Source organism: Hypanus sabinus, chromosome 10, assembly GCF_030144855.1.
Source record: "Hypanus sabinus isolate sHypSab1 chromosome 10, sHypSab1.hap1, whole genome shotgun sequence".
NCBI lineage: Eukaryota > Metazoa > Chordata > Chondrichthyes > Myliobatiformes > Dasyatidae > Hypanus > Hypanus sabinus.
The window spans coordinates 118,283,830-118,306,949 of NC_082715.1; the positions used below are offsets into that span (position 1 = coordinate 118,283,830).

Sequence of the window (23,120 nt, forward strand, 5' to 3'; positions counted from 1 at the left end):
TTGCTAGAAAGCCGAGCCACAAGGGTAATAATTTCTGGAAAGCTGTCTGTGCTGAGCACCATGGAGGATTAAAATAGGAGGATATAGCAGAAAGCGTGCTTTATGTTCTGGTGAAGGGGATGTGGGTGGTAATTTGTCACCTAGGGGGTCCCTGTGTGGCTGTAAAATCCACACAGTTAGTTCACAAGGTCAGGATTGAAGGTAGGTCACAAGGGCTGTTATGCAGTCGCTCTATTGGCTGCATTGGAACTCAATTTACACGTGAAATCAAAGGCTTACACTGACAGTGATGGGATTGCTGGAACCCAGACCTCTCAGTAAAACTCTAGCTGCATCATAATTCCCTTTAACCATTATGGAATTAGTGATTCTTCTTACTACAGAATCCAAAGCTTTCAAATCTCCTCATCTGTGCTTTATGTGACAGTCCAGTTCTTGTTCCACGTCTGATCAAACTTCCCACACTAAATCTCTGCTTTTGTTTCAATCTCAGGAGCATGTTGAAAAGGTCCACAGTTCCCAGTGAGGATTCTGCATCGCTAGAATTGTCATGTCTGTATACTCTTTATTTCAGAGCAACCTGGACCCCACAATGGAGGAAATTGAAGACACCCTCCAAGGTAAATTCTCTAAGTTTGTTGCTCAGTTCCAGACTTTTAAGCAGAGAGACCAGTTGTAAATGGGGGCCTGTTGGTGCAACAGTTAGTTCTGTCGCCTCATAGCTCCACGTGTGCAGGATTATTCCTGCCCAACTCTCTCTCTCTGGAGTTTGCACCATCTCCCTGCAGCTGTTGTGATGATTTTGTGTGTGATAAGCTTAATCAAAACTAAGCCACATCTGGTTGAACTATCTACAAAAACCTGTATTTTAGTGAGATTACACTGTATCAATCTACACTAGTTTACTTCAACCAGACTCATTTACTTCACTTACTTAATCTCTTCCTGAAAGGGGTTAGCTGTTAGTAATCACTATTGCACCCCCCCCCTATCCAAGGAGACAATACTTCCATCTAATGGTGCAGATTAAACACAGTTTATTTTTAAGTGAAACATATTAATTTCTGAGGTATAATTCCAGACAGATGTATAACTTAAAGGATTTCCAAATGCAGGTAGATTTCTTAAAATCTAGAAATACATACCAGAGAGTTGCAGATGAACAAGTCATCCGTTGCCAAAACCAAGGCAGAGGAATGAATCCTGTTTCTTCACTCTATCTATTCTCCCAACTGTGACTGCCTTCTAATATTTATACTGTTTTTCTATCAATTGTCATCATTGGCATGTGATGTTTCTCAACAACATTATCAGGTTAGGTAGATGGTGTATTTAATTAGTCTAATGTAGATACTCTTGTTTCTCTTGATTGGGTCATAGTTTAACAAGATCAGCCTGGACCCATTGTTTCTCTTGATTAAGCCAAAGCCAACTGGTTAGAAGTGAAGAATATGAGCAAAGTATCCCAGTTAGAAATTTAACTTATTAAACAACAAACATCTTGAATCTTGGGCAATTTCTGCTGCTGGGCTAAATGAACAACAGACTCTTGACCCGTGGACATTTTCTGCTGCTGGGCCAAAAATGAATTTATCTTATTGAACAACAAACTTCGTGAACCTTGGACACTTCTGCTTCTGGGCCAAAAAAAAAACCCAATGTTAGCACGGAGCCCTTTGGGGTCTGAAAGTGAATATCCACGACACTCTGTAGATTTCATTTGTGGTTCCAGAGCCATCTCTCACATCTCAAAGTTGTGCTGGGAGGTTAATGAGCCATTGTAAATTTATTAAATGTACTATATTTCTGTTTTTAACTTTAGCGAGGCACACGTATGATGTGGTGGCATCTTGATGTATGCCATTCACATACTTTTTCATATAACTCATTATGCAAACAACAAAGAATGTTTAATCAAACAACATATTTCCAGTATTACTCAAAAATTATTGATATAGTAAATCCACAGCACTGCTTAGCTATAAACTCTAACTCAGTATAGAATGCATCTCAACTGTATACATGGTATAAAATATAACTACTACACAGACATCCACAGCATTGTAAATATTAAATTTAAAATATTAAATGTAAAATATTAAATCCATTCAGATCTAAAGACATAATTGGTGTGGAGGATTCCTTACTCTTGTGGGATAAAATCTTTCCTCACCAGTGAGGTTACTCTGCTTGGCAGGTGAGACTTGTCAGTGTGAAAGAATCTCAGGTTCTGGGGCTCTCCGCCGTGATTGTAGGTGTTGACTCTGGGACAGCAGGAAATTGTTCTGATAGCTCTGGATACCTTTCTTTGCAATGTATCAGCATCCCAAACAGAACATGGCAAGCTGCTTGATCTGCTGATTTATCCCAGGCTGCCAGACAAAGCTTCAAGTCAACGCTTTCATTTTGATCACTCCGAGAGGACAGGCACATAGTTTCTCTAACACTTTATCTCTCATTTTGAATGACACGAAAACTCTCAATTACAACCTCCATCAAAGGCAAGTTCATCCTGACGCTGGTAAAAATGGTGAAACTTCTGTTTCTGTTGCACATCCCGGCCAATTTTGGGTGGCAACATAGACCTGAAACAGTCTAGGTTATTTTCTGGTTTCCTTTTGGATCCTCTCTGTGTAATAGGGAGATATGCTGTCTGCATTAGGGAGAATACATCGATATAGAATTAGAATTGAAAGTACACGTGGACTGAGATGTTAACTGTCCTGTGCTATCATCAGTGGGATTATCAGTTGATCTGCCACCTGTCTTCAGCAGTTTCGGCCCGCTTATGATCAAGACTCCCTCAAGGTGGTGGGCCAGCAGTGCTAAAGCACCACCTCCCACTGATGAGCTTAACAACTTGGCATCTGCCTCTATCAGAGTTGTTGGTCGCTTCCATCCAACAGATAGTCTACTCTTCAGGTGTCTATGCAGCTACTGAAGAGTTTACAAAAGATGGATACACTGTCTGACTATCTGCCCCTCTGGACGTACTTGGTCCACACCCATGATAATCCTGTCTCTGCTGCCTCAGCTACAGCCCTGCTGGTTGACTTGGTCTCTCTTCTAGTGAAGCCAAGGTCACGCAGCCACTTCTGGAAAGTGAACGCAATAAAGCCACAACAACCTATTTCGAATGGATAGCATGAAACCTTCCACCCTCTGCCTCTGCACTCTGATCTTAACTCTGCATACTTGGTTATCCTGCGCTCATGGGCTTGATCGATGTTGTCTTTCCAGTGGACTGTGAGTTCACCAATACCCACTTCTCTACTGATGTCAGACCAGACGATTATATCTGGACGCAATGTGGTGAAAACTATTTGCTCCGGGAAACTGCCTTTCCCATCCAGGTCAGCCTTGACACACAAATCATTGGCTGAAGAAAGTATGCTTGATCGTGGACCTGCGCTGTACACCCTTGACTTGCAGCCTTCTTTTGCAAATGATATGCGATGTTCTCTGCTGTGTGGGGCATGAGATAATTTGTGCTGCAGTACTCTCTGCTCAACTGCTTCTGTTACAAGTTTGAGAACGTTGTTATGTCTCCAAGTGTACATGCCACTGGAAAGGTTGACACTGCATGCACTCAAAATATGTTGAAGTGTTCCTGTAACGTTCTCCTTCGCGTGTCATGAAACGCCGAATTTAACGTCGAGATAAACCACAGTTAATAAGAACCAGATCGCAGTAAGATTAACCATTTACTGTTCACTCTTCACATTAACATATGGTGAAAACTGTTGATAAAACAACACAAGATTGATACAGTATTTGTTCCTTGCTTAATATCACATTTCAAGTGTAAATACTTGCAAAGGTGACTATAACTACATTACACTAAGGTGCAGTATACAGGGAGAGTTTACCTGCTCCATTGACTACTTTAAATACACTTCCATGCAAACTATCCGCGACTCTTTAACTAACGAAAGCATAAACATTATCTACCGTCGTTACTTCTAACAGGATCGGCATTAACATCTTAGTTCAATATATCGATTATCTATTAACTTACAGCGTTGCTCTCACTGTGATTTCTCATGCCTGCAAAACAACTTCTGCTCGGGTGAGCCTCGTGGTAAGCCCCCACCCTCGTGCTAATTTCAAACCGGTACTTTCCCACAAGACGCGGCGAAACCAGATGTGACATCATCGCATGCCGATATATTTTACATGCAATGAATATACTTTAGACACTTCTAATTCTAACTAGAAAATACTATTGAATGAATTACTAAGCGAAAATATTATAAACTAAATAACTGTCGTAAAGACAGCACACTCCCCACTTGACCTTCGTAAGGTCACAATGAGCAGAGTACAAAACTTAGTCTCTTAATCAGTCATTGGGTAGAAGTAGAATAACTTCTGTAACTGGCCTTTGGTAAATTTTCACATCGCCTTGGTCGGTAGTCTTCAATTCGATCTTCCTGACATGTCCATCCCCGCTAGGGAATGTAGCAGTGATTCTGGCCGTTGGCCAGCTGTTGCGGGCGATTTGCTTGTCCCTGAGCAGGACTAAGTCTCCAACTTGAAGATTCCTGTGGGGTTCTGTCCACTTTTGTCTCTGTTGCAACAAAGGTAGATATTTCTGTCTCCAGCGAGGCCAGAACTGATTTGCCAGAGCCTGGACTTGTCTTCATTGCTTTGTGTACAAATCCTTGTCTGAGAAGTCTCCTGGTGGAGGAGGTGCTCCTGCCTTCTGCGTAAGGAGCGTTGATGGCGAAAGTATAAAGGGGTTTTCTGGGTCAGAAGACACAGGTAGGAATGATTGTGCGTTTATAATGGCGGTGACCTCTGCCATTAGGGTGCACAGTACCTCGTGGGCCAATCGGGTGCGTTGCTGCATCTCAGGTTTCCTTTTCTGGGTTTTCCGTAAGGACGTGAACCATTTGACTGCCTGCTCTTTGTTATCTGGTGAGCGCTGGCGTGGTTCTCTGAAAGGCAATGGGGCAACCCCATTATTTGCTTCATCTCTGAAGACCTTGGTGTCTTTGGGTTTTAAAGAAATGGTATCTTGAGCTGATTGTGCAAGTTTGTTTCCGTGCTCGGTTTGAATGAAAACTGACTGACCTAGCGTCTTGTTGGTTACTTTACGCTTGGTAATGTCTTGTTGTGCTTCTTCAGGGTACACCTCAGTGAGGCAGATCTCGGAACAAGAACGGCTTGACTGAGTTTGACCGCAAACTTCTGTACAGTTCGAGCTGACAATTGTTGTCCTGGAGTGAACCTCTCCCTCCCCGCCGTCCTGTTGTGGGGGTGAAGGAGCGTTGTCGGTTCTTTCATTCTTGACTTCATCACGGAGCCGCGAGGGTAAATTTTCGAATAGGTATGGAGAGGGGAGACGAGCCTGCCTGTCTATTTGAGATTGTACATAGTCGCTTGTGCGTTCCAGTCTGGTCCTTTCTAAAGTAGATCTTACTGCGGTCAGATCACGCGACCCTTCAGCTTCTTCTATGTACTTTGCTTCCGCCATGGCAGCTTCTTCTTCTCTTTCTAGCTGCAGCACTTGCAACTCTGTCAATATTTTTGCCATTTCCAACTGGATTTCGGCTTCTCGGGCGGCCTCTTCTCTTTGTCTGGCAGCCCTTTCCTTCTGGATTTCGGCTTCTCTGGCAGCCTCTTCTCTTTGTCTGGCGGCCCTTTCTTTCTGGATTTCGGCTTCTCTGGCAGCCTCTTCTCTTTGTCTGGCGGCCCTTTCTTTCTGGATTTCGGCTTCTCTGGCAGCCTCTTCTCTCTGGATTTCGGCTTCTCTGGTGGCCAGTTTCATTTTCAAAACTGCTTCTTGTCTGGCGTAACGCAGTCGCACCTTGGCGGCTTCTGCCTTTCTGGCGGCCCTTTCGGCTTCTCTGGCAGCCTTTTCTTTCTGGATTTCGGCTTCTTTCTGGATTTCGGCTTCTCTGATGGCCAGTTTCATTTTCAAAACTGCCTTTTGTCTGGCGTAACGCAGTCGCACCTTGGCAGCTTCTGCCTTGACTCTTGCCTGGGTGGACTTACTTGATGTCAGTTTACCGCCCTTGTCGCTGGGCGGCGTCAACTTGATGCTGGATCGAGCTGACATTGCAGCACTTGAAACACCTGATAATGCCACTTTTTCACTGTAACGTTCTCCTTCGCGTGTCACGAAACGCTGAATTTAACGTCGAGATAAACCACAGTTAATAAGAACCAGATCGCAGTAAGATTAACCATTTACTGTTCACTCTTCACATTAACATATGGTGAAAACTGTTGATAAAACAACACAAGATTGATACAGTATTTGTTCTTTGCTTAATATCACATTTCAAGTGTAAATACTTGCAAAGGTGACTATAACTACATTACACTAAGGTGCAGTATACAGGGAGAGTTTACCTGCTCCATTGACTACTTTAAATACACTTCCATGCAAACTATCCGCGAATCTTTAACTAACGAAAGCATAAACATTATCTACCGTCGTTACTTCTAACAGGATCGGCATTAACATCTTAGTTCAATATATCGATTACCTATTAACTTACAGCGTTGCTCTCACTGTGATTTCTCATGCCTGCAAAACAACTTCTGCTCAGGTGAGCCTCGTGGTGAGCCCCCACCCTCGCGCTAATTTCAAACGCTAATTTTCCCACAAGACGCGGCGAAACCGGACGTCATCGCATGCCGATATATTTTACATGCAAAGAATATACTTTAGACACTTCTAATTCTAACTAGAAAATACTATTGAATGAATTACTAAGCGAAAATATTATAAACTAAATAACTGTCGTAAAGACAGCACAGTTCCCTTTTCACTACAAGCAGCACTCCTCTCTTTCTTATCTTCATACCAGGTGCTGAGGTTGGCAGGTGTTGGGAGCAGGTCATTCACTGCTCTGTATTGAAAAGAAATGCGGAGCAGTTCCATCTGCCACAGAACATTCCAAGATAGATGTCATTGTTCAACACTTTCCCACCAGGTCCAAGCCCCTTGTATGTATGCATCCTCTTTTATAAATTCATATGTATCCTCTTTTATAAATTTTTCAGGCATTTCCTTTTCCAAGGGTAAATGGGACAATCAATCAGCATTTCCATGATCAGATGTCCTCTTGAGATTGATTTTATCCTCCAAGACAAAGAGCCTGTCTCTGCATTTGTGCTGCTGCTCTTGTTGGAACACACTTCTGTGGATTGGAAATGAACACTAGTAGTTGATGATCAGTAATGAGGGTTACCTCTCTCCCATAGAAGTACTGGTTAAAATGTTTTACAATCCAAATCAGATTCAAAGCCCTCTGTCAATCCATTTGTAATTTTTCTCTGTCACAAAAAGGGAACGTGATACAAAGGCTAGGGGGCATTGACTTCCATCACTCATAACTTGGGGCATGACCGCACCTGTACCATAAGGCCAGGTATCGTAGACAAGCTACGCTGAGCAATTTTGATCATATTATGTGAGTACAGGGTCTGACATCATCATTTCCATTACCTTTTTGAAAGCCACCTCACAAATCTCTGTCCATTACCAATTCTTCCCAATCTGTAGTAATGAGTTCAAGGGGTGAAGAACAGTAGCCAGGTTTGGCAGGAACCTGTTATAGTAATTGACAAATCCCGAAAAAGATTGCAACTGTGATATGTCCTTTGGTCTTAGAGCATCCACCCTGCTTGAATTTTCATAGCACACTTGTGTAATACTTGAGCATCAAAGTTGTGACCACAGTAACTGATACTTGGTTTAAAGGATTCACATCTGTTACAATGTGCTCTGAGCCCATAATCTTCTAATATTTTTAACACAGTCTTAAGAGCTTCAAGATGTTTCTTGTCCTCCTCACTGGTAACAATGAAGTCATCCAGGTAACACTTAGTGCATGAGCAGCCTTTCAGCACCTGGTCCAAAGCTTTCTGCCAGAGTGTAGATGCAGATGCTACTCCACAAATTAGCCTACTATTGCAATAAAGCCCTTTGTGAATATTTATGGCAGGGAACACTTTGGACTCTTCTTGTATCTCCATCTGTAGGTAGCCTTAGCTAAGTCCACTTTGCTGAAGTGTTTCTCTCCAGAAAGGGTTGCAAAGATAACCTTTAACCTGGGCAGATGATAGTGATCTGCCTTCAGTACTGGATTGCCGGTGACCTTAACATCACCACAGACCCATTCTTTGTGGTTACTGGGACAACTGACATTGCCCATGGGCTCCAATCAGCGTTGGAAAGAATTTCTTCAGCCTCCATGGAATCAAGCTCACATGCGACTTTATCGCAGATGATATAACGAACCAAATGGGCTTTGTAAAATGTGGGTGTGGCATTTTCATTTCACATTATTTTTCCCTTGATATGCTTGGGTTCTTGGGGATGTGGGATGGATCTCCAATCAAGATGTAGTTGTCTCAGCCAATCACAACCCCACAATGCTGGTCCTCCTGATTTTTCACATATAAACCCAATGTAGCTTGTTGGTTGTTGTATTTCACTGTAAAAATGTCATTCCCCCAGGAGTTTTATCGTAAGTTCTTAGTTTGGTATCTGCAGACTTGAGTTTAGTTTCTTTGAAATGCCACTTCAACTCATTTTGTGGAATAACTGAAACAGTCGAGCCAGTGTCCAATTCCATTTTAATTAACTTGCCTTTCACATCTGTTGTAAGCTACCCGATCCTGTGTTACTCTCATCATTATCAGATTTTTCATCAGCAGCATGCAGATCATTGCTCTGTTTTGAACTGCAACTCCACTTCTAACTGTTGTTTTTCCCCGTGCAGTCCATTTGTTTTTATCTGTCTAAGTAACTCTTTCTAGGTGTCCTACTTTGCATTTTCTGCAAGTTTCATCTTTTAGTCTGCATTGGTCTAGTGTATGTGAGCCCCTGCCACAACAGTAACGCAATTTGTTTGGCCAAGATGGTTTCTGTTTAGCCGTGGCAATATTTTTCACACTCACTTTCATTCCTGACTCCATCTGAGTTGTGTCTCGGTCTGCAGTTTCCATTGATACAGCAATTTCAACGGCTCTTTTAAATGTGAGCTGTGCTTCAGTTACGAGCTATTTTTGAATGCTTTCTTGTAAGAATCTACAAACTAAACAATCTCTCAGTGCATCAGTAAGCCTTTCACTGAACTGATAATGCTTGGCCATTCTCTTCAATTCAGCCACATGAGGTGAAATGGATACTTTTTTTTGATTCCATTGATTCCAGAAGACCATCAAGATTCAGGCAGGTTACTGAGTTGAACAGTCTCAGGTGTGCCCAGGAAGGATTCCTGACACAATAAATAGACAGGCTGACTAGAGGCTGTGCTGGATCTGCTGCTAGTTAACAAACCAGGTCAGGTGAGAGATCTGTCCGTGAGAGAGTACTTTAGAGACATCACCCACAGCTCCCTGACTTTTACCACAACCTAGGAAAAGGATAGGAGCAGACAGAAGGGGAATTTTGATGCTATTGGGCAGGAACTTGGAAGTGTAAACTGGGAACAGATGTCCTTTGGGAAATGAACAACAAAAATGTGGTGGTTGTCTACGAAGAACTTTCATAGTGTTCTGGGTAGGTTTGTCCCACTGAGGCAGGGAAGGATGCTAGGTTGAAGAAACCATAGTTGACAAGAGATGTAGAAGAGGAAGAAGGAAGCTTAGATAAGGTTTGAAAGCAAGGGTCAGACAGAACATTAGAGAATTACAAGGTAGCCAGGGAGGAACTGGAGAGTGGACTTAGGAGAGCTAGAAGGGAACATGAGAAGGCCTTGGCAAGTAGGATTAAGGAAAACCATTCTATATGTTTTGATGAACAAGAGAATGGCAAGAGTGAGGGTAGGAACTGATCAAGGAAAGTAGAGGTAACATATGCCTGGGTTTGGAGTGGGAAAGGAAAGTCCATAATGTATAGTTTGCTTCAGTATTCACCAGAGAGAGGGAACTTGCCATTTGTGAGGACGGTGCCAAACAGGCTGATATGCTTGAACGTGTTGAAGAAACGTGCTAAGAAAGGCTAAGCTGGAACTTTTGAAAAACATTACAATAGATAGGTCCTCTGGGGTCAGACGGGATAATCCCCAGGTTACCATGGAAAGTGGAGGAGGAGTTATGGTATTTGCATCCCCAATAGCCACAGAAGTTGTACCGGATGACTGGAAGGTGGTAAATGTTATTCCTTTGTTCAAGCAGGGAACACCCTGGGATTTATGGGTCAGTGAGTCTTACTTCAGTGTTGGGCAAATGATTGGGGAAGATTCTTAGAGACAGGATGTAGGAGCAGTGGAGGCTGAGTAGGCACCTGCACAAGTTATTAATTATGACAGGCATACAGAGGGTAGATAGTTGGCATATTTTTCATTGGATTGAAATGCATTTGAAACTATATTTTCTGGATGCAAAGGCCAGGGTGTCAGGACCAGAGGCAAGAGTCGGGCTGGCTCTAATCACCACTCCACAATGTTTACTCGCTCCGTGCTGCACTGAGGTTAAGGCTGTGACCTGCTCCAGCTACTCCGGACTTCATGTCTGTGGGCTCCGAGGTACTTTTTCCGCTCTGTCCTGAACTGAGGTTGAGACCTTGGCCTACTCTGGCTACGCCACACTGCGTGTCTGTGGGCTCTGATACGCTGACTTGTCTCTGCGCTGAACAGAAGCTAAGACCGTGGAATGCTTGGTTTCCCTGTCTGAGGACTCACTTTCATTCTAAATGCCATTTGCTTATTTTTATTGTATGTCCAAACAATAGTTTCCTCTCTGCACATTGGGTATTTGACGGTCTGTTTTTAATGGGTAATTTTGGGTGTCTTTTTTTTGTAGTTGCCTGAAAGGAGACAAATCTCAAGATTGTATAATCTGTACATACTTTGATGATAAATGTACCTTAAACTTTTAAGGTGAGGGGTAAAGTTCAACTGGACTATGCAGGGCAAGAGTGTTGGGTGCCTGGGATGTGTTGTCAGCAGTGCTGCATAAGGCAGCTATAATAGAGATGTGTAAAAGGTGGGCATATGAACTTGCAGAGAATGGAAGGAAATGGATCACTTGCAGATCGAAGGGATTATGAGTCATTAGTTTAATTGGTTTGGCACAGGATCATGGGCCAAAGGACCTGTTACTGTGTTGCACCATTCTATGTTCTAATGTTCTTCTTTATCCAAGTTGTCTGTAAAGTGTGGGGAATTCCAGTTTCCCAGAATCACATCAGTCAGACAAGCACCAACACCATCCCCCACACAAGTCCAACAGCAGCCTTGCCCAGCTGTGATTTGAATGGAATGCAATTGAGGTTAGAATTCAAATAATAAAAATATACGTACTGCCTTTACCGTTTCAGACTCTTTGAGAAAGTTTAGAACTGTTTAAGTCTGCCAGTGTGACAGGAACCTGGGAGCAATGGGTAAGAGCAATGAGGCCCGTTGCTTTGAAGTTTCACTTCATTCCCAGCACCTATCGCTCCTGCAGGGACAGCAGATCAGGATCTTTGATGTAAGTGAGAAGCTGCAGAAACTGCAAATGTAAAATAAAATCAAAATGCTGGAAGTACTCAGCAGATGCAGCCTGACTTGCTGAGCACTTGCAGCATTTTTTGTTGCTGTTTTAGGAGTTTCTGTGGGTCAGGAGAGAGTGAGCACTTCATGGTGTTTTACTGAATGTTTTGTATTGAAATCAGGTGATTTCCTCCAGAAATGCTTGGTCAATGCTTATTCTGACATATTCCCGCTTCCTTTCCAGTACTGAAATGCTACTCTCTAACTCTTTGATTATGTACTCCCCCATCACCTTCTAGCTATCCCTATTCTCCTCCAGACTTTTTAGTCTGGCATCTTTCCCCTTCCATTCCAGTCCTGAAGAAGGGTCTTGTCTGAAATATTGGCTGCTTTTTCATGTCCATGTGCAGTGCGTGGCCATGTGGTTAAGCTGCTAGACTAGCGATCTGAAGGTCATGAGTTCGAGCCCCAGCTGAGGCAGCGTGTTGTGTCCTTGAGCAAGGCACTTAACCACACATTGCTCCAATCCACCCAGCTGAAAATGGGTAGGGACATGATGCTGGGGGTTAACCTCGCGATAGACTGGTGTCCTATCCGAGGTTGCGGGGGGTGGTGAGTCTCGTACTCTCAGTCGCTTCCTGCCACGGAAACTAGTGTAAGCACTGTCCCGATGAGCCTATAAGGCTCAGGACAGACTTTAATTTTTTTTACCTAATTCATCTCCTTAGATACAGCCTGACCTGCTGAGTTCTTCCAGCATTTTGAGGGCGTTGCTTTGGATTTCCAGCGTCTGCAGAACTTCTCACATTCATCTGAACCAGCTTCCATTTGCTGATCTGGGGCCTAAGAGTTATGTTCCTGTTGGCCTTGGTTATTTTCTATTGCATGTGGATTAAGAACAGGAGTAAGCCATTCAGCCCCTCAAACTTGCCACACCATAGACTAAAGTCTGACCTACAGTAATCTTTAACCTCTGCTCTTTGGGGATCTATCTACTTTAAAATCATTCAAAATACTGCATCAACTACTCTTAAAGCAGAGAGTCTAACATTTAATGACCTAAAAATGTCACTCATCTCTATTTTAAAAAAGTAGCCTCTTACTTTTAAAAGTATTGCTGGGTCTAGATTCTCCCACAGGAAGATGCTTTCACATTACCCCTGTCAAGGCATGAAAGATCCTTTATATTGCTCTTTTTTTTAAATTTCATTTTCCCCTTCTAAAGAATTTCAAATGGCACTTCAGGCAATTCAGCCCAATGAGATTGTTACATCTGTCCCAGCAATCAATCATTCCCATTCTCCCACTCACTTTCCAATAACCCATTCTCTTTTATATCCCCATCCATAACTCCTCCTGATTCTCCTGTTATCCACTGGAGTGGCCAATTACACAACTAACCAAAGTATTTTTGTGGTATGGGAAGAAACCATGGATCCAGAGAAATTGCATACTGTCCTTGCAATTTACACTCAGGCAGCACTGGAGGTCAGAACTGAACCTGGGTCATTGCAGCTACAAGACATCAGTATGATGTATGGCTGGCCTCAGCGTTAGGCACACGTGAGCAATCACTAACTGTCCATCCTGCTCTTCTCTCAGGTTTCTGCCACCTACAGGAAAAGATTAGTTTGTCATGAGTGGAATCTTATAGCTAAACCTATAAATCCAGTCACAATCTGTGGATTCACAGCCAGATTGGCCCTGAGATAAACAGAGCAGGAAAATAGGACATTTGACAAATAAATCTTGTGTTAAATTGAAACATTAGCAGTAATTAACACAAACAACTAAATTGATTGAGAGAGGAAGGTGGCAGTGGGTTTGCAGGAAAGTCCTTGCTTTTTGCCATTTGCACTATTTGTTCTTTTTTCACCTGTTACGTTTTTGACATTTTCTTAAATGGGTTCCATGGCATTTCTTTGTTTTGTGACAACCTGCAAAAGGATAAATCTCAGATTACACATACTTTGATATTAAATATACTTTGAACTTTGAACTCTGAAGACTGAGTTGTTCACTTTGGACCACAAAAAAATGTTTGGGATTATGCTGTAAATAAAAGTTCATCATTGGATAAAATGATGATGTGGTCTATTCAAAGGCAACATGAGTATCTTAAATATATCTATTTTAATGCCAGGAGCATTGTAAGAAAGGTGGATGAGCTTAAAGCGTGGATTGATACCTGGAATTATGATGTTGCAGCTATTAGTGAAACATGGTTGCAGGAAGGGTGTGATTGGCAACTAAATATTCCTGGATTTAGTTGCTTCAGGTGTGATAGAGTAGGAGGGGCCAGAGGAGGAGGTGTTGCATTGCTTGTCTGAGAAAATCTTATGGCGGTGCTTTGGAAGGATAGATTAGAGAGCTCCTCTAGGGAGGCTATTTGGGTGGAATTGAGGAATGGGAAAGGTGTAGTAACACTGATAGGAGTGTATTATAGGCCACCTAATAGTGAGCATGAGTTGGAAGAGCAAATGTGTAAAGAGATAGCAGATATTTGTAGCAAACACAAGGTGGTGATTGTGGGAGATTTTAATTTTCCACACATAGACTGGGAAGCTCATTCTGTAAAAGGGCTGGATGGTTTAGTGTTTGTGAAATGTGTGCAGGATAGCTTTTTGCAACAATACATAGAAGTACTGACTAGAGATGGGGCAGTGTTGGATCTCCTGTTAGGGAATGCGATAGGTCAGCTGACAGATGTATGTGTAGGGGAGCACTTCAGGTCCAGTGATCACAATAGCATTAGCTTCAATGTAATTATGGAGAAGGACAGGACAGGACCTAGAGTTGAGATTTTTGACTGGAGAAAGGCTAACTTTGAGGAGATGTGAAGGGATTTAGAGAGAGTGGATTGGGTCAAGTTGTTTTATGGGAAGGATGTAATAGAGAAATGGAGGTCATTTAAGGGTGAAATTATGAGGGTACAGAATCCTTATGTTCCTGTTAGGTTGAAAGGAAAGGTTAAAGGTTTGAAAGCACCATGGTTTTCAAGGGATATTAGAAATTTGGTTCGGATAAAGAGGGATGTCTACAATAGATATAGGCAGCATGGAATAAAGGAATTGCTCCAGGAATATAAAGAATGTAAAAGGAATCTTAAGAAAGAGATTAGAAAAGCTAAACGAAGATACGAGGTTGGTTTGGCAAATAAGGTGAAAGTAAATCTGAAAGGTTTCTACAGTTATGTTAAAAGCAAGAGGATAGTGAGGGATAAAATTGGTCCCTTAGAGAATCAGAGTGGTCAGCTATGTGTGGAGCCGAGGGAGATGGGAGAGATTTTGAACGATTTCTTCTCTTCTCTTCACTAAGGAGAAAGATATTGAATTGTGTAAGGTGTGGGAAACAAGTAAGGAAGTTATGACAATTAAAGAGGTTTAAGAAATTTAAAAGTGGATAAATTTCCAGATCCTGACAGGATATTCCCCAGGACCTTGAGGAAAGTTTGTGTAGAAATAGCAGGAGCTCTGACGGAGATCTTTAAGATGTCATTAGAAATGGGGATTGTGCCGGAGGATTGGCGTATTGCTCATTTGGTTCCATTGTTTAAAAAGGGTTCTAGAAGTAAGCCTAGCAATTATAGACCTGTCAGTTTGACATCAGTGGTGGGTAAATTAATGGAAAGTATTCTTAGAGATAGTATTAATAATTATCTGGATAGACAGGATCTGATTAGGAGTAGCCAGCATGGATTTGGGTGTGGAAGGTCAAGTTTGACAAACCTTATTGAATTTTTTGAAGAAGTTACGAGGAATGTTGATGAGGGTAAGGCAGTGAATGTAGTCTATATGGACTTCAGCAAAGCCTTTGACAAAGTTCCACATGGAAGGTTAGTTAAGAAGGTTCAGTCGTTAAGTATTAATGCTGGAGTAATAAAATGGATTCAACAGTGGCTAGATGGGAGATACCAGAGAGTAGTGGTGGATAATTGTTTATCGGGATGGAGGCCAGTGACTAGCAGGGTGCCTCAGGGATCTGTTTTGGGCCCAATGTTGTTTGTAATATGAATAAATGATCTGGATGATGGGGTGGTAAATTGGATCAGTAAGTATGCCGATGATACTAAGGTAGGAGGTGTTGTGGATAATGAGGTGGGTTTTCAAAGCTTGCACGGAGATTTATGCCGGTTAGAAGAATGGGCTGAACGTTGGCAGATGGAGTTTAATGCTGAGAAGTGTGAGGTTCTACATTTTGGCAGGAATAATCCAAGTAGAACATACAGGGTAAATGGTAGGGCATTGAGGAATGCAGAGGAACAGAGAGATCTAGGAATAACAGTGCATAGTTCCCTGAAGGTGGAGTCTCATGTAGATAGGGTGGTGAAGAAGGCTTTTGGAACGCTGGCCTTTATAAATCAAAGCATTGAGTACAGAAGTTGGGATGTAATGTTAAAAGTGTACAAGGCATTGGTAAGGTCAAATTTGGAATATAGTGTACAGTTCTGGTCACCGAATTATAGGAAAGATATCAATAAATTAGAGAGAGTGCAGAGACGATTTACTAGGATGTTACCTGGGTTTCAGCACTTAAGTTACAGAGAAAGGTTGAACAAGTTAGGTCTCTATTCATTGGAGCGTAGAAGGTTGAGCGGGGATTTGATCGAGGTATTTGAAATTTTGAGAGGGATAGATAGAGTTGACGTGAATAGGCTGTTTCCATTGAGAGTAGGGGAGATACAAACGAGAGGACATGATTGGAGAGTTAGAGGGCAGAAGTCTAAGGGAAACACGAGGGGGTATTTCTTTACTCAGAGAGTGATAGCTGTGTGGAATGAGCTTCCTGTAGAAGTAGTAGAGGCCAATTCAGTTGTGTCATTTAAGGTAAAATTGGATAGGTATATGGACAGGAAAGGAGTGGAGGGTTTTGGGCTGAGAGTGGGTAGGTGGGACTAGGTGAGATTAAGAGTTCGGCACGGACTAGGAGGGCCAAAATGGCCTGTTTCCGTGCTGTGATTGTTATATGGTTATATGAGTGAATCTGCAGATGCTGGAAATAAATAAAAACACAAAATGCTGGCAGAACTCAGCAGGCCAGACAGCATCTATGGGAGTCTACCTCCTCCCATAGATGCCGTCTGGCCTGCTGAGTTCTGCCAGCATTTTGTGTTTTTAATTTTATGCTGGCTATTCTCTGGCCAGGACTTGGGATCTGAACCATAACTAGAGTGAAAACAAAGGAAAGCTCTACCCTGGCTTCAGTTATGGTGTGGTTTATTCTGAAGTTGAAGTTGTCTGTCTCACTGGGGATCACAAGGTAAAAACATTGGAACAGGAGTGAACCTCTCAAGCCCTTGAACCTGCTTTACTTTTTAATAAAATCACGTCTAATCTGATAAAAACCTCCACATTCCTGTCTCCTTCATTAGTTTTATAACCTCTTGCTTATCAAATATCCATCTAACTTTGCCTTAAAAAATTCAAAGACTTAACTTCCACTGCATTTTATAGAAGAGTTCCAAACTTTCAAAATCCTGTGAAAGAAAATATTTTGCTCTTTTGTCTAAAAGACAATAAAACCATGTCATAGGAGCAGAATTAGGCCACTCATCATATTGAGTATGCTCCACCATTATCTACCATTTTAAGAGCAATTATTAGCTATATTGTTTTAGAAAAGTGACCCTTAGAATCACCCAGAGGCGGAAACATCCTCTCCACATCCACTCCATTAAGAAATTCAGAATTAGACAAATCTGCTCTCACTCTTCTAAATTCAGGTTCAAGTTGATTATCATCTGATTGTACATAGATACAATCAAATGAAACAACATTCCTACGGACCATGGTGCATCCACAAAGCATATATCACACAGCACATAAACCAAAATATTACCATAAATCAGTTAATAAAATATAATTCATGGAGTGTTCCGAGTGTTGTGGTCTTTTCCCACATATCAAGCATTGACAGGTTCTTTGTCCCTAGTATATAGGTGAGTGCAGAGTTTGGGAGAAGTTGATGAGAATAGATCAGAGGATAAACTAATGAGAAAGTGGGATTGCTCTTTGAGCGAGCAAAGGGTCAAAGGGTCCCGTTCCATGTCATGTGGAAACATGGGTGGCATTCCTTTAGCTGTGAATCACATGGACTAGGGTTTAATCAGTCCTGCACCTCTGCTTCTTGGCAACATGTGAAGCAGCTTTCTGGCAAGTTCAACTAACCCTTTGTCACTCAAAGTACTTTGATTTCAGGATCTCCGCACTGACGTTGTCTTGGATGTCAGCATGAACCTGAACCAGGCGTTGGACATTGGGCAGGTGAGCTTCCTTTGCTGCGCAAGGAATAAGTGCCCTGGTGTTAACAGGAGTGGTGGGGAAAGACGGCCGGGATTCCTGCATCTCAGCATGTCGAAGGTCAGCTTACAGCCAATGAGCTACTTCACAATGTGGTACTGCTTCTGTAAAATAGTGAGAGTTAACAATCATGGTCTCATCTGACTCTTGGAATTCACTTTGCATCTAAATTAAGACCTGTAGGAAGGCACCGAGTTCAGTTCTGTTATATATTCTGAGTCAGACATTCAGGCTCAAATTGGGTCAGGTCAGGGCAGATCTGCTGGATTAGATGGACTGAATAGCCTTTCGCTGGGAATACAGTATATTCAGTAACCCCTTGAAATGCCTGCAGGCATAGCAGTGAGCAGTGAACTTGCACCTATTCAGTGTTTGGTTGACTATAGACATTAAGCCAAGGGACTTGGGTACGTGGTGACCTGTATGTACTCTGATAGTAAATTTTACTTTGAACTTTGACCTTTAAACATTGGGTTGAGATCAGCTTGGCCTGTCTGAGGTTGGGTTTGAATTTTATACCCGGAACTGGGATGTGCGCTCCCGCTGGCTACCCCTATCCATCTACCTATCAATTCTAGGAAAGCTCCTTAAGAGATATATAAACCCTGGATAGCAGAATTCGAGAAGAGATCACCTGACCACCTTGAAGAATGAACACAGGATCAACCAGTGAAGGTAGATAGTTTAACATCTCCCTTGTTAAATCAAATGGGGGGAGGATGAAGTGTTAAAGGCCAGTTTACTGGTAGTTGGCTGAACTGATTCTCTTTTCTTTCCTTTCCCTTCTTTCTCTCTTTCTCCTTCTCTCTCCCTCTCCCTCATTCAATTTCTCATCCTTTGGTGTTTTTCTTTGTTTTTCTATATTCTCTCACTTTGTCTTTTTCTCTCTCCCTCTTCCCTCTGGTGCAGGTGGAAGGATGTTTTGCACAGGGCCTCATCATCTTCACTTTGGATGAGTTATGGTATTCATCGGATGGAGTTCTGTACACCTGGAATCCAGTCACCTACAAGATCCAAATGACTGGAGAAATTCCAGCAAAGTTCAACGTATCCCACCTTTGAGATGCTGCAAACAAGAAAGCTATTTACTCTTCAAGGCTTTATTTTGTTTCTTAAGTGTTAGAATGGGCCTGTTCTCAGCTACATAAATTGCTTGAGTACGTTACGCACAGGCAGCAGATTACGTCGAGGGAGCTGGTGTTGCAGAGATTAGTTTACTGGACTTGGGAGGCTTTAACCATGGTCTAATTGCTTGGAGTCAGTGCAGGAACTTCAAAAAAGACCAATTTCATTGACTGGCTCATTATAGGGAATTTTATTCCAATAAAAATAGGTTACAGTTGAGTGGAGTCACCTTCACAATTGATCTCAAGTTATATGGTAAAAGTCTTACAGAAGAGTTAGTGGTAATATTTCTAGGTATGTGGATAGACACAAGGTTAACGTGAAAGATGCATGTGAATAAAACCCTAGAGAAGTGTGAAAAAGCCCCTAGTGTGCTCAGGTGTTTAGTTGGGTGTGATTGGCGTGCAAGTAGGAGGTCCATCTACATTGCCAAATGTCTTTGATTATGGATGTGTCACTTATGGGTTAACATCACCAGCAGTCTTAAAGCCCCTAGATAAAGTTCAAGCTCAAACATTGATATTATGTTGTTGTGCTATTAAATCACCCCCTTTTTCAACATTACTGGTAGAAATCGGTGAAGTACCTTCAAACCTACACAGTTTCAGTTAGCAATGGTTTATTGGTTTAAGTAAGAGGGCATAAAGTTGGTCATCTAATATTGACAATATTAGTAGAGTGTTGGGAACACTGTATTCATAAGGTCTTCAATTTTGGATGGATGGGAAATGAATGGGCAGAAAATCTTGTGTTGGTTAATGTGGAATATGATTCCCGTGTACCCCATTCTGTCACCTCTCCATGGTATTAACCTTTGCCTGTAGTTGATTTGGGCCTTCACGGAAAAATCAAGATGAGAAGTGATTGTGTATTCATAGCACAGGAAGTCTGGCAATATTACAAGCCAGATATTATGGATTCTTACATATCTACACAGAAGCTTCAAAGAATCCAGTGACAGGTCATTCTGGAGTTTCTGTTTATGTTCCGAAGATTCAGGTGACTATTAAGAAACAACTATCAGATGAAATATCACCATTCATGTCTGAGGTGGTTGCTATCATTTTAGCCTTGGAATGGGTCGAAGAAGTATGCTTTGATTATGTACTTCTGTGCTCTGGTTTGATCTCAGACTTGACAGCTATTGAGATGGGTATTTCAAATTGTAGGCCAGACATTCTTCTTGAGATTGGACAGCCATTGAGGCTGCAGGGTCTAGGCTAGTCATACGGGCTCCTGTCCATGTTGGGGTTGAAGGAAATGAGGTGACAGACACTCTTGCCAAGCAATCACTTAAAATGAAGGCTATAAAAATAGTGGTGCCTTTGCATAAAGGAGAGGTAAAAGCCATAATTAATAAATTCTATTCAATAACTGTGGCAACAAAGTTAGGATAAGGAAATGAAAGAATGGGATTTATATAAAATCAGAGGATGGTAAGAACTCAACTGGGAGATGGGTTTAAAAGGAGGGAGAAAGTTATACTTACATGTTTATGTACTGGACATACCAGGTTAAATAATTCCATGTTCAGCATTAATATGCATGTTACAGGCATTTGTGGGAAGTGCACTTGTCCAGAAAAGGTGCAGCCGATATTGTTTGAGTGCAGATCCTAGGAGGTGCAATTAAACTTCTAATTGCTAAATTGAGATCTTTGGGACAGACACTGTTTAACATTGAAAGTTTGTTAGGATATCACTGCCATTGTAATGTATAGAAGAGCAAATTTGACTTTCTGAAAAGCAAAAGACTTCTTGATATTATTGGAGTTTTATGGTGGGTAGAATTTGCTCCACACTCCAACTCTGTAAGCGGCAGTAATGCACCTTGTGTTGGTCTACCAACTGCCATTAAACTTCACAAGAAGAAGTGGAGTCACCTTTTGGAGCAGATGATCAGAGAATGGGGAGTTGAGGCCTTGGTGAAAGGACTCAGGTCTCATTCAGTTTTTGCTGCTCATCATCGGTACTTGATTCATTGCAGGCTGGAGGTAGCTGGGGCAGTGGAATACTTCTCCTACGTGATGTGAAGTCAGGGAACCTCAGGAGTACAACTGTGGGAATTGCACACCAGTGTAGTGCCTGACAGACAGCGTCAAGGAAGCGGAACTGGAGTTTGATGTAATCGGAACGGAAAGCTGAGAGTTTTATATCTGAGCATTTCACTGAGTGGCAGCATTCATGGATCAGGCTTCAGGTAAATGGGTGACCATCAAGAAAAATTAGGGGAGTCGCAAGTCAGTGCAGGATTCCCCTCACTAGCATGCATGTCCCCTCGGATATTGTTGATAACAACAGAGGCTGGTGCAATGGTCAAGTCTTTTGGCACTGTAACTGGCTCTGAGGCTCAGAGGGAAAGGTCACAGTCAGACAGGAACAATACTGACATGAGACTCAGTAGTGAGTAGGACAGGCAAGAGATTCTGAAGCTGCGGAAGAGATGCTAGGATGGTGCTTTGCCTCCATGGTGACATAGTCAAGATGCCTCTAAGTGGCTGTAGAAAATTCTGGAGGTACAGGGTGACCAACCAGAGGTGTTTGTACATGTTAGCCCAAATGATAATGGGTTCAACAAGGGGTGAGAGTTCTGCAGAAGGAGTATAGGGAGTTAGGTGTGAAGTTATGAAACAGGGTATTTAAGGTAGTGATCTCGAGATAACTACTGGTATCATGTACCAGCAAAGAACAGAAATAGGAAGATATGCCAGCTAAACTGGTGGTGGAGGAACTGGAGCAGGGGGCAGTGATTCCGGTTCTTGGATTATCGGGAACTCTACGGGGTGCAGACACAACCTGTAGAAGTCAAAAGGTTGCACCTAAATCAAAGCGGCACCAAAATCCTTGCAGGGAAATTCGTTAACGCTACTCAGGGAGAGGATTTAAGTTTTATTGGTGAGGGGGGAGGCCGTTGAACTACAAGTAGGAGCAAGTCATGGGATGAAGCAGAGCCAGTGAGAGCAAGTTCAGTCATTGAGAAAGGCAGGGAATGGAATACTTACTGCGATTTACAGTATTTCACTTCTGGAGGTTGAACAGGTAAGGGATGATGTCAGGACATGGATTGGTTCTAAGGGCTGGCACGTTAACAATGGTAACAGCAACATAGCTGGGACAAGGCCGGACTGGCAGCTCAGTATTCAGTATACAGATGTGACTGGAGTACCAGTAAGGGGGAAAGCACTGTAACCCTTTTGAAAAAGGAGGACAACAGGGTACTTAAAGATAACATTAATGAAATTATGCAGTGAAATCACATGGATAGAAGTTAGAAACACTCTTGTAGAACTGTATTATAGTTGGAGGTATAATAAGTTTTGTTAGTGGGGGATTTAACTTTTACTGGACTAACTCCACAGCTGAGGACCTGGATGGGAAGGAATCTGAAAAGTGTAGATGAAAGTTTGAGTCAGTATGCTGAGGACCCTACTTAGGAGAGTGATAAACTATATCTCCTCCTGTCGAATAAGTCAGGGTAGGTAACTGAAGTGGCAGTCAGGGTGACTTTAGCTTGAGTAACTATAATGCTATTACAATAGCAAAAACCTCTCACACAAAATCAGCAAAACTAAAAAAGTAATTATTGAGTACAGGGGAAAGAAACTGGAGGTCCATGAGCCAGTCTTCATTAGGGCAACAGAGGTACAGAGGGTCAGTACTTCTATATTCCTTGTTAACATATCAGAGAATCTGACCTGGGACTAGCAAGTAAGAGTTATCACCAAAGATATGACAAATACCGCTACCTTCTCAGAAGTTTGTGTAGATTTGGCAGGTCACTGAAAACTTTAACAAACAGCTACAGATGCAGAGTGGAAATTACCCAAACTGGTTGCATCATGACCTGGTATGAAAACAGCAATTGAAAAGGTGGGCACAGCCCTGTCCATCACAGACAAAGCCCTCCCCACCATTAAATACATTGATGTGGAATGACACCATGAGAAAGCAGTATCCATCATCAGAGAAACGGCCCACCAACCCCCACCATCCAGGCCATGCCCTCTTCTCTTCTGAACCTAAGGTCCAGAAGCCTTAGGTCCCACACCATCAGGTTCAGAATCAGTTATCACCCTACAACCATCAGTCTGTGGATAACTTCAATCACCATGACTGAACTGATTCTACAACACAGGTTCATATTTAAGGACTCTTTACAATTCTTGTTCACAGTATATTTTGATTGCACAGTTTGTCTTTTTGTACATTGGTTCTTTGTTGCTCTTTGTCTGTTTATGCCTAATTTTTGATAAGTTCTA

The 23,120-nt window shown here is 42.2% G+C and overlaps 1 protein-coding gene across 15 annotated transcripts in view; it reads right to left on the reverse strand.

Annotated features, from left to right (window-relative positions):
* The window catches only part of LOC132401029 (ensconsin-like), a 196,392-nt gene that overhangs the window by 74,665 nt on the left and 98,607 nt on the right, over nucleotides 1–23,120 (reverse strand). For 10 of the 15 annotated variants that reach the window (XM_059982782.1, XM_059982779.1, XM_059982783.1 and 7 more), the window contains exon 4: nucleotides 1,146–13,375. In XM_059982782.1, the coding sequence (XP_059838765.1) occupies nucleotides 4,643–6,064 (1,422 nt within the window). In that variant the 5' untranslated portion in view covers nucleotides 6,065–13,375 and the 3' untranslated portion in view covers nucleotides 1,146–4,642. The remainder of the gene's footprint in view (nucleotides 1–1,145; nucleotides 13,376–23,120) is intronic. The other 5 variants (XM_059982780.1, XM_059982777.1, XM_059982781.1 and 2 more) reach the window with 5 other exon arrangements.